Source organism: Zalophus californianus, chromosome 4 (assembly GCF_009762305.2).
Source record: "Zalophus californianus isolate mZalCal1 chromosome 4, mZalCal1.pri.v2, whole genome shotgun sequence".
Classification (NCBI taxonomy): domain Eukaryota; kingdom Metazoa; phylum Chordata; class Mammalia; order Carnivora; family Otariidae; genus Zalophus; species Zalophus californianus.
Genome location: NC_045598.1, coordinates 62,480,933 through 62,493,376, shown reverse-complemented (window position 1 = coordinate 62,493,376; position 12,444 = coordinate 62,480,933). Strand labels below are relative to the sequence as shown.

Here is a 12,444-nt window from a genome sequence, read left to right as displayed (position 1 = left end):
CATATAGTGGGGTTCCAGATAGGAAGGAAGGAGAAATTTGCAAATGCATATATAATTGCGATCCTATTCTTCATATTGCAGTTTGGAAAAATAGATATAACAATGGTATTTCTGTAGTTTAACTTTTGAAAATACTTTTGTACCAGGGTAGCTCGATCTGAATAGAGTTTTGAATAGCTTTCTGATCAATGTGAATGTGAGCATCTTGTTTTGAAAAAGTTGGGCTTTGATTTGGAGTGAGGGTGAGGGAGAGGGTTGGGGCATATTTCTCTTTAACTATTCTTTCTTCCTTCTTTCTGGGACCCAGTGGGATGCAATCCATTTTTAATTTAGTACAGTAGTTCTGAGTGCTTGCTTTGAAAGTAAAAATGAATGCTCTTGAGGTAAAGTTACAGCAATGACAGGCCTCTAGGTAGACTATGATTCAGAATGATTTCCAGCCATGAGCTGGTATCACCCAGCTATTTCAGTAGCTATCTTGAGAGTCTTAACAATTATCCAAACTAAATCCTTGTTTGTTTGTTTTTTAAACTTCATTTCTGGTCTTATGATTGATTTCAATTTTCAAGACTGGAAATGATATATAAACTAAAACAGTAGAACAGATCAGTGAAATCATCAGCTGGTTCTTTGAAGAAAAGAATAAGTTTGATAAACCTTTCACCAGACTTATCAAAAAGAAAAGAGAAAGGACCCAAATAAATAAAATACAAATGAGAGAGGAGAAATAACAACCAATAACACAGAAATACAAATAATTAAAGAGGATATTATGAAAAATTATATGCCAACAAATTGGACAATCTGGAAGAAATGGAATAATTCCTAGGAATATATAAAGTACCAAAAGTAAAACAGGAAGAACTAGAAAACTTGAACAGACCCATAACCAGCAAAGAAATTGAATCAGTAATCAAAAATCTTCCAACAAACAAAAGTCTAGGGCCGCATGGCTTCACAAGGGAATTCTACCAAACATTTAAAGAATTAATACCTATCCTTCCCAAACTATTCCAAAAAATAGAAATGGAAGGAAAACTTCCAAACTCATTCTATGAGGGCAATATTACCTTGATTCCAAAACCAGACAAAGACTCCATTAAAAAAGAGAACTAGAGGCCAATATACCTGATGAACATGGATGCAAAAACTCTCAAAAAAAAAAAATACTAGCAAATAGAATCCAACAGTATATTAAAAGAATCATTCACCACGATGAAGTGGGATTTGTTCCTGGGCTGCAAGGTGGTTTACTATTTGCAAATCAACCAACATGATATACCACATTAATAAAAGAGAGGATAAGAACCATTTGATCCTCTCAATAGGTGCAGGAAAAGCATTTGACAAAATACAACATCCACTCATGATAAAAACCCTGTACAAAATAAGGATAGAGAGAACATACCTTAATATCATAAAAGCCATATACAAAAAACCCACAGCTAATATCATCCTCAATGGGGAAAAACTGAGAACATTTCCCTTAAGGTCAAGAACAAAACAGGATGTCTACTTTCAACATTGTTATTTAACATCATGCTGGAAGTCCTTGCCTCAGCAATCAGACAACAAAAAGAAATAAAAGGCATCCAAATCAGCAAGGAAGAAGTCAAACTCACTATTTGCAGATGACATGATAGTCTATGTAGAACACCCAGAAGACTCCACCAAAAAATTGCTAAAACTGATACATAAATTCAGTAGAGTTTCAGGATACAAAATCAACAGACAGAAATTTGTTGCATTTCCATACAACAATAATGAAACAGCAGAAAGAGAAATCAAGGAATTGATCCCATTTATGGGGATCATAAAAACCATAAGATAGTTAGGAATAAACTTAACCAAAGAGGTAAAAGACCTGTACTCTGAAAAGTATGAAACACTGATGAAAGAAATTAAAGATGGGAAAAACATTCCATGCTCATGGATTGGAAGAACAAATACTGTTAAAATATCTATAATACCGAAAGCAATCTACACATTTAATGCAATCCCTAGCAAAATACCACCAGCGTTTTTCAAGAACTATAACAAACAATCCTAAAATTTGTATGGAACCAGAAAAGACCCTGAATATCCAAAGCAGTCTTGAAAAAGAAAAGCAAAACTGGAAGCATCAGGATTCTGGACTTCTAGCTCTATTACAAAGCTGTAGTCATCAAGACAGTATGGTGCTGGCACAAAAGCAGACATAGATCAATAGAACAGAATAGAAAACCCAGAAATGAACCCACAACTAGGTAGTCAACTAATCTTTGACAAAGCAGGAAAGAATATCCAATGGAAGGAAAAAAAAAGTCTCTTCAACAAATAGTGTTGGGAAAACTGAACAGCCACACGCAGTAGAATGAAACTGGACCACTTTCCTATACTATACACAAAAATAAATTCAAAATGGTGAAAGACCTAAATTTGAGACAGGAAACCATCAAAATCCTAGAGGAGAACACAGGCAGTAACCTCTTTGACATTGGCCATAGCAACTTCTTGCTAGATACATACCTTGAGGTAAGAGAAACAAAAGCAAAAATGAACTATTGGGACTTTATCAAGATAAAAGGCTTCTGCACGGCAAAGGAAACAATCAACAAAACTAAAAGGCAATCTACAGAATGGGAGAAGATATTTGCAAATGACGTATCTGGTAAAAGGGTTAGTATGCAAGCCTATAAAGAACTTATAAAACTCAACAACCAAAAAAACAAATAATCCAGTTAAAAAATGGGCAGAAGACATGAATAGATATTTTTCTAAAGAAGAATCCAGATGGCTAACAGACCCATGAAAATATGCTCAACATCACTCATCATCAGGGAAATGCAAAACAAAACTACAATGAGATACCACCTCACACCAATCAGAATGGCTAAAATTAACAACACAGGAAACAACAGGTGTTGGCAAAGATGTGGAGAAAAGGGAACCCAGTTGCACTGTTGGTAGGAATGCAAACTGGTACAGCCCCTCTGGAGGTTCCCCAGAAAATTAAAAATAGGACTGGTCTATGTCCTAGCAATTGCACTACTGTGTATTTACTGAAAGGATACAAAAATACATAGTTGAAGGGATACCTGCACCCCAATGTTTATAGCAGCATTATCAGCAGTAGACAAATTATGGAAAGAGCCCAAATGCTCCTCAACTGATGAATGGATAAAAAAGAAGTGGTGTATTACTCAGCCATAAAGAATGAAATCTTGCCATTTGCAGTGAGGTGGATGGAGCTACAGGGCATTATGCTAAGTGAAATAAGTCAGTCAGAGAAAGACAAATACCGTATGATTTCACTCCTATGTGGAATTTAAAAAACAAAACAGATGAACATAGAGGGGGAAAAGGAGGGAGGCAAATCAGAAAACAAACTCTTAACTGTAGAGAACAAACTGAGGGTTACTGGAGGGGAGATGGGCTGGTGGGATGAGTTAAATGGGCTATGGGTATTAAGGAGGGCACTTGTGACGAGCACTGGGTTTTTGTATGGAAGTGATGAATCATTAAATTCTACATCTGAAACTAATATTACATTGTATATTAACTAACTGGAATTTAAATAAAAACTTGAAGAAAAATAAAAGTAACTTATTTCCCACAGAATACTTGGGATTGTGACATATGCCCTGAAATCCAAAAGAAAGGAAAAATAAGATGCTACAACTTGTAAAAATTTGAATTAAGCTTCTGCTTTATTCCTGACTCACAAAATGGTGCCCGTTATATTTGATATTTTGTCCAAATTCAATTTTCCAGTGGTTTCCTAACAGTAATTTTTTCTTTCCAGAGGGACTATGTCTGAGGAAAGGGAGAGAAACAGATGAATTAATGGGGAAAAAATAGCAGGTAATTATAATTACCTGAAAGGACACACACACACACACACACACACGCACCGCCTCCCCATTTCTTAAAAGATTTATTTATTTATTATTTGAGAGAAAGAGCATGCAGGGTGGGGGGAAGCATGGGTGCATAGGGAGAGGGAGAGAATTTCAAACAGACTCCCATTGAGTGCAGAGTCTATGGGGCTATATCTCACGACCCTGAGATCATGACCTGAGCCAAAACTAAGAGTCAGATGCTCAGCCGACTGAGCCACCCAGGCAGCCCTTCTTTTTTTCTTTTTTTTAAGAATTGTTTATAATTATAGAGAGAGAGAGTGAGAGAGGAGAGAGAGAAGGTGTATGAATAGGAGGAGGGGCAGAGGAAGAGGGAGAGAAAATCTCAAGCAGACTCTGCACTGAATGCAGAGCCCTTTACTGGCTAGATCTCATGACCTGAGCCGAAACCAAGAGTCCTACCCTTAATTCATTGTGCCACCCAGGCGCCCTGCCTCCTATTTTTAAGGGGGAGTTTCTAAAATAACAAAGAGAGGTCCAGGTTGAAAAAGGTGGAGGTAGTTAGTTGTATTGCTGGTTGCAGGGCTGCTAGATTGGTCTGGGGGCACAGCTGGGGCGGTCAAGTGGCACCCACGAAGAGGAGGGCTCAGCTCACATGTGGAAGGTCCTCAGCTACTTCTAGTGTTCCTCGGCGTGCAAGTGAGCATGCTGAACATCTTCATGAAGTTGCACCACGGAGAGCATGAGAGACCCAAGTTCCCTACCCCCATCGCCACATCAGGGCCAGGCCCTTTCCTTGGGGAGATGGTAATCGTACTTTATTCCATAACTCTCACGTGGAGTCACTTCACGCCTGGCTATAAAGATGAATAAAGAGAATCTGGACAACTACCCAGTGGGGACCACAGCACTGGTTTGGACCATGACTCGGCGCACAGACCAGAAAAGTACATGGGACCTTAAAGTCCCCTTCCTTACTTGTATCAAATGAAACCAGTTTACTGATCTTCCATCCTTTTGCTTTAGGCAAGAGAGAATTAACTGGTCTGGCCAGGGGGTATGGTCTACTATTTCTCCAAAGCAGTGTACCACAAAGGCAAAGCAGACTTGAATACGTTATCCTCCCTGGTCCCAGAATATAATCCCCAAAACCTCAAAGTGTGAATTATTGAGAAATGCTATCCCACTGTGGTGAGAGACTGGTGGGGGGATGGTTGTGTGGGCATGGAGTAGTCCCTGGTGCTGTAGCCTGTCCTTGGCACCAAAACGAAAGAAAGAGAGAGAGAAACCATAGTGTAAAACCCCATATGGAACCAAAACTCCAGCGGATGCCTATTTATCAGTGCCAGTAGCTGAAGAGTGTGGGTTTTAGTTTTAAACAATTTCCTTTTGGGTTCTGCTACTTTCTTTGTGCCCTGTCCTTTGAGATTCCTAAGTTTCTTTCAGTCATTGCTAGTATATGTTTACCTCTCCCTGTGCTTGCTACATAACATTGTAAATATATAACATTATAAAACTATGTAACATTAGATATGGTATATAATTATATATAATGTAAATATATAGGTAAAAACCTATTATAGGTATATAATTATAGGATGCTGGCCAGTCTGACTGGTGCGTCTGGTCACACCTGATCTTCTTGGTGGTTCTGATTAAACACAAGGGCTTTAACAACTTCAAGATTTCTAATTAAGGCACACCAGTGTTCTAGTTTTCTCTCCTTTAGTTCCTTACCTGCAGGCATTTCTATTAGATTTCACCCTATTTAACTACTGCTCTCAATTTAACAACCACTCTGATAGGATGAGAACCTGATCTTGAGTAGGGTGTGTCAGAGTGCACGTGAACCAGATACTCTCCTCACCTCCAAGCAGGTTTTTGCTTTTCAATGATTGTCAACCAAAGAAAACTAGAGCGCCTGTTTTCTTCTTTTTATTATTATTCTCATTATTCTTAAATCCAAGTGAAATTTAAAATTCCTGGGTTGAAGTTGGATTTAAGCAAATGATAGTTTGTGGCTTGAGCATGATTAACTTTCTCTATGAAAGATTCATTTCCTATTGTGGGGTAGGGTAATAGGGATGTGTGTGAAATTTTAGATGTGGCCAATTTGAGGCTTTACAGAAAAATGAAATAATATTAGGATAACTGCTAAATGCAAGGGTTAGGCATTGGAGATCTAGATATTTGTTTGATCTAGATCATTAATATCTACTTTACCCTCTCTCTACCTCTCTCATGGACCTTAAATAAGTTGACTCACCTTACTACCCCTAAAAACCTAAATGTATTCTTAAGAAGCTCACAAGGTATATGTCTGTTACTGTACAATTATTATTCATTATTATTACTAATACCATCACAAAAAATAGTGTGTAACTTCAACCAGCCTGCGCTAAAACATTAGAGCATATATCCTTATGCTCTAAGGAGCAAGAAGTTTTTGCTATGAAAATTCTCATGTGCAACTTTTAATCCTCTCAAATAGTTTGATCTTTTTTTCTTTACTAATAAATTTTTCATTAAGTTTCAAATAGAGAATGGTTGGATTGTTTCTCACTTTCAAGATACAGTTTTAGCCTTCCAGACCACTTACAAGCTGAACAAGATATAATATTAGGCCTAGGAAATACTTCAGTTGAAAGCCTTGAGTATCCCTGCTGGATCCTAGCTTGACTTGTGATCCTTAGCAAATCAATGAGTCTCTATCAAGCCAGTTTTTCTCTAAACCTAGTTTGACAATATCTGGTTTATGGAATGGCTGGTAAAATTACAGTTTTGAGCCATTTCATTTTTGAATGCATTATATACATTATTGTGAATATAGTTGCAAATCTACTCCCCACAGAAAGTTTATGTAGTCAATCCTTTACTTAATAAATAGTATCTTTTTTTTAAAAGAGAGGGAGAGAGGTGAGGGAGGGGCAGCAGGAGAGGGAGAGAGAGAATCTTAAGAAGGTTCCATGCCCAGCCCAGGGCTTGATCTCACAACCCTGAGATCATGGACTGAGCCGAAATCAAGAGTCGGATGCTTAACTGACTGAATCATACAGGTGTCCCAATAAGTAGTATCCTGTAAATGTGTATGTAGAAATATAATGGGGGGGAGGGAGAAATGGAAAATGGCTATTTTTTTTTACTATACCATGCAGTGGGGAGGCATAATGAGGAAAATCATAAAATCAAATAACTCAAATTACAATTTCAAATAAAAAAATATTTGCTTGATGTTGCTGGACTTGTCTCTAAAAACGTACAAATAAAGAACCAAGAGACAATAAATACTAAGAATTCTGAGGGAGCTTTATAATCATGGAACTATGACCATTCCATTGCTGCCAAAGTCTTTGATTACAGAAATACATCTGATATACCTTTTGGAACTACTGGATTTGAAATGGCATATTGCTATTGTTATTTTTTCCCCTTTCCTATATTTGTTCACTAGGTAAGATGTCATTTTGGACCCCTTTTAATTCTGGATTCCTTTTTGTCTTTAGGAGTTGTACGGATGTTCTGTGCTGCATCATCTTCATACTGTTCATCATTGCCTACATTCTTTTAGGACTTGTGGGTGAGTAAATAAAGGTATAGAAGAGATTTAAAATTTGCTAATGGAATAACAAAGTCAATGTCACATTTTGAATATTAATCATTTTCTTCCCAAAGCCTTGTTATTATTGATTATTGTCTTTTCTGGAGGGAATGTGCCTCACAGGTACTCACTGGGTAGCAGACTCAAAGAATAATAAACACAAAGTAGTTCATTCAAAGGCAAGCCCAAATTACTTAAGTGCATACAATTATAAAGAAGGAAGAAAAAAGCTTATGGTTTGGGAGCACCTTGGGTGGCTCAGTGAGTTAAGCATCTGCCTTCAGCTTGGGTCATGATCCCCGGGGTCCTGGAATCAAGTCCCCACTCAGCAGGGAGCTTGTTTCTCCCTCCTCCTCTGCTCTCTCAAATAGATAAATAAAATCTTAAAAAAACCTCAAAAACCTAACGATTTCTTTTTAATCATTTTTACTTGGGAAATTCTATTAAGCAGCTAATTATGTTCACATTGCTGTTTACTAGGATGCACTAGGGCCTAGATTAGTTGAGGTAATATATAAACTTTTCTTTTTATATGCCAATTAAAAAAAAGGAACAATTATTAAGAATTTCACCACATAATTCATTGACGTTTAAGAAGTCTTATTGTCTTTACCTACCAGGAAGAGATATTCTGTTATTTACTGTTAGGTTAAAGATTTTTCTTTGAAGGTGAAAATAAAGAGAAAAAAATATACAAATTATTTACATTTTTTAAAACCTTTCAAAGAGTAGTGAACATTTTCTGTAAAAAAGTTTCATAGTTGCATGTGAATGTATCACTTTTTCTCTCTGAGACTGAAGTCCTGTCCCTTAGATGCTGGCTTAAGGAATTTTAATGTATTATTATGAGAGCAGGGACTAGAAAACTTCAGTAATTCTAGTACCAATAATAAATGGGCTGGAGTTAGTGTGGACAGAATGCATAAGCAGAAAGAAGGCTGTGTATACTGAGGAAGAGTGGAAAATGCTCTTTCCTTTTCTTCAGTTTTATCTCCCAATAAGAGAAATACTTTGAGAATAGCAATTGAAAGTAATTTTCAAAAGATCATCTCAGTAATATCATGCAAAAACTATGAAGAATTGGAGAATTCAAAAATGTAAGGCAGGAAGAAATAAACATAGGGAGGGAAGAATAAAGGAGAATAAACCACAACACGAAATAATGTTCTCTAAGACCTTCTGAAGATTCTTTTGGTATTTCTTTAAAAAAAAAAAAAAGATTTTATTTATTTATTTGACAGAGAGAGAGACAACACAAGCAGGGGGAGTGGGAGAGGAAGAAGCAGGCTTCCCAATGGACAGGGACCCCAGTGCGGGGCTAGATCCCACGACCCTGGGATCAGGATCTGAGCCAAAGGCAGATGCTTAACAACTGAGCCACTCAGGTGCTCCTTCTTTGGTATTTCTTCCAAGCATTTTAACTTCTCAAACATTAAGGCAGTTGTAGCACAATACACAGTCTATATGTTGAATATTATAATAACATAAATTTTCTTATGCAATTAAAAGAATTTTAGCTTCTCTAACTTTGGGACACATCTTTCTTGTCTCTAATTTTTTTTGTTGGTTGTTTTTACTTTTTGTCGGAGAATTGAAATTGGTTGCATAAGAGAAAGGAGACTTGGAGTCAAGTTGATCTAGGGTTTCCTCATATTATTTGGTGGACTTGGGCTAGTATCTTAACCTCATTTTTCTCATGTGTGAAGTATAGAAACACTATCTACTTTGCTGGGCTGCTGTGTGGAGTAAATGAAATGATATCCAGGTACACCAGTAATGGTACATAAAAATTACTAAGCAGTATTTCATTTGCTATCATTGTGTAATCTAGTTGTTCTGAATTTTAATAAATTGCTTTTAAATGTAATTTCCTATATTGTTTCTATGGCAGCCCACAATTTTGGTTATTAAAGTTTGAATGCATACAGGAACTTCATAAGGATCTCATACTGTGCCTGGAATCTTTCCATCAGGAGATCCTGTGGCATAACAAATAGTCTCCTCCATTTCTCAGGGTCAGTGTGTTGTAATCCACAGAGAAATGTGTTCTGGCCTTTTATAGAGCGGGAAACCCACTGACACTCTCCTGTTGACACAGTAGAGAAAAGGGATGGGAGTGCTCCCCATCATTACCTCTGGAGCAAGATAAGAACTTGGCCCCTTGGTTTAAGATCTCCAGATTCAGTTTATAAATACCTTAATTCACATAAAGAAATTGAAGGATAAATGTTCTTCAGTGAAAAACTGTGTTCAATATTGGATTTAGTGATTCTTCCAAATTAATCCTGATGCCACTGATTAAAATGAATGACTCATAAAATTTACTTAATATATATATACACACACATGTGTATACATATGTACATATTTACTATATATATGTGTGTGCGTATATATGTATATACATATATACACACACACACACACACACACTTCCCTCATTCCTGAACTACAGATAGTCTAACTAGTCTAAGATAAACTTAACTCTTCAGTTATGCCCTATGTTGAATTAAAAGAAGAATGAAGAAAAACGATTAGCAGAGTTTACTAGGAGTGTGAAATTTTTTTTGACCTGAAAGAATATATACCTTCACCTGATGAAAGATGAGGCTAACTCAGTTTCACTGATGTGTTATTAGTGTGAAAATCAATAAAAGGAACCTTGTTTAAAGTAGCTCTCCTGCCTGCCACTCCTCATTGATTGCAAATCCAACAGGAAGAGAGGTACCCCCAAGTCAGTACTACTTTATTGACTTGTTGAAAAATATAGAAGTGTTTTTATTTTCAAATTTTAATTCCAGTATGGTTAACATAGTGTTAATTTAGTTTCAGATGTACAATATAGTGACTCAACAAAGTCAGTACTGATTTTGCTGCTACTTTACTCTCCCAGAAGGAGGAAGAAAAGTTCTCTTCCCCAGCAACAGCCCAGCCAATTACCAATGAGAGACAGTCATAACTCAGCCAATGAGAAACCACTATAGTTCAACTTCCAGGTTACTCCAACTGACTTTTTGTTTATAATAGCCCTCTCAGCTTCCCGTTTCCCCCTTTATAAAGCCGTGTTCCTCTCCTTTGCTTAGTTTTGTTGTAGCTTGCTCTGTTATTCCTGAGTTAAGCCTATTTTTACTGGTGAAACAACTGGCAGTTTTATTTTTAAGGTTCATAGTAGTTTGACATCTTTTGCCATTTTGTTAGATCAGGACCTTCTAAGGTGTATCTTTTGTCCATTTCTTTTCATAAGAAGTTTTACCATGAAAGAGCCATGTTTCTTGCAATTTCTGCTGAGGGAAAAAAAAAAAAAAAACACCTGTTCTATGCCCTTTATGTGGAATATGGCCGGCTAGGGTAACACTTGGATGCAACAAAGGCACTTGACATTTGGCTAATGAAAAGCAGAACCTCTGTTCAAGTGAGTAAAGTGGAGTCTGGGTAGAAGGTAATCACATCTCCTTGAAAGATCAAACTAACGTTTATGATAATAGCTCTCTTTTGTCCCACTTCACTGATGGTTGCTATCCAATTACTGTACTAACTAGAAAAATGAATAGGAATGTTTATTATGCAAATTGTCCTTTGTTATCCTTGCGCTAACATTATACAATAATAGCACAATTTTAACATTGAATAAATTTTATTTTTGTTTCCTCTTTTTAAAAGAATTTTAATTCCAGTATAGTTAACACATAGTGTTATATGAGTTTTAGGTATACAATATAGTGATTCAACAATTCCATATATTACTTAGTGCTTGTAAGATAAGTGTACTCTTAATTCCCTTCACCTATTTCAACCATCCCCCACCCTCATTTTCCTCAGTAGGTAAGGGTCTGTATTTTGGTTTGTCTTCATTTTTCCTGTTTGCTTTGCTTCTTAAAGTCTACATATGAGTGAAATCATATGGCATTTGCCATATTTCTTTTTCTTTTCAAATGTATTTCCAGTTGAGTGTGTTAGTTTGTTGTTGTATTTACATACGAAACACTTGGAATTAGGGTCCAAAGTTTGGTTTTGCTTTTCAGGCTTAGGAATAATTATTCCTATTAGTTGAGATGATAGGACATTAATACAAAAGTAAAATAATATAAGCAAACTGAGAACTCTCACCGTGCTGTGAGAGGCCCAAGCCATGTGGAGAAGCCATGTGTAGGGGTCCCGATCATCAGGCTCAGCTGAGCTCCCAGGAATAGTATTTACTCTCCACTTTGTAGGGTTTTCAGATAATTGAAGCTCTGTCAACATGTGACTAGATGGGCCCCAGCTGAGCCTTCCCCAAATTGCTGACAGCCAATTATTGTATTAAGCCAGTGGGTTTGGAGGTATAAAAATAGATAAGGAGAACAAAATTTGGTACCTGCTGCTTAACAAAACCCAAAACATGGGCATTGGTTTTTAAACCAGGGCATGTTCAGAGGCCCAGTGGGTTTGGAGGAAACTGTTAAGAGTTTGAAGGAAAGTGAGAAAAATGCAATTAGAAACAAGAGATGTTACATAGTGGTGACAGTTTGGCAACGCTGCTGCAGATGGTAATGTGGGAAGTAGGAAATGTACCTGATGAATTCAGTGATCTAGCTAAAGATCACGCTCAGGAGAGGAACCAACCCTGAAGAGCCTCATCCATACCTGGCCCTGACTTAGGTGATGAGATCCAGACTTTGAACCTGAGTCTGATGCTTTAATTGGATGAGGCTTCTGGGGATCTTGGGAGAGTATAAACGTATTTGATTGCAGGGGGAATATAAAAAATATGTGGCCAGAGGCTGGACTAAGTTGTTTTAACACATGGCTGTGACTTCTTTGCCCTTCTTTCTGCCGAGAGGTGAAGCTTGGGATTCCCTCTTCAATAGAGAAATGAACTAAGCCAAATTAGATTAGTTAAGGGCCTTGATGTGCAAGTGATTTATAGATCAGTGGCAAAGGATTAATGGAAGGCCATCATGGATCCACTGCACTTTTCAGTAGACTGAAAGTACCAAGTACAGAAAGTTGGAAGCTTTGCATAATTCA

General features: G+C 37.1%; 1 protein-coding gene across 10 annotated transcripts in view; it reads left to right on the top strand.

Annotated features, from left to right (window-relative positions):
- The window catches only part of SLC44A5 (solute carrier family 44 member 5), a 360,746-nt gene that overhangs the window by 245,359 nt on the left and 102,943 nt on the right, over positions 1-12,444 (top strand). For 9 of the 10 annotated variants that reach the window (XM_027609451.2, XM_027609612.2, XM_027609801.2 and 6 more), the window contains one exon: positions 7,343-7,416. The exons of the other annotated variant lie outside the window; for it this stretch is intronic. In XM_027609451.2, coding sequence (XP_027465252.1) covers positions 7,343-7,416 — 74 coding nt within the window. The remainder of the gene's footprint in view (positions 1-7,342; positions 7,417-12,444) is intronic. 10 annotated transcript variants of the gene reach the window in all.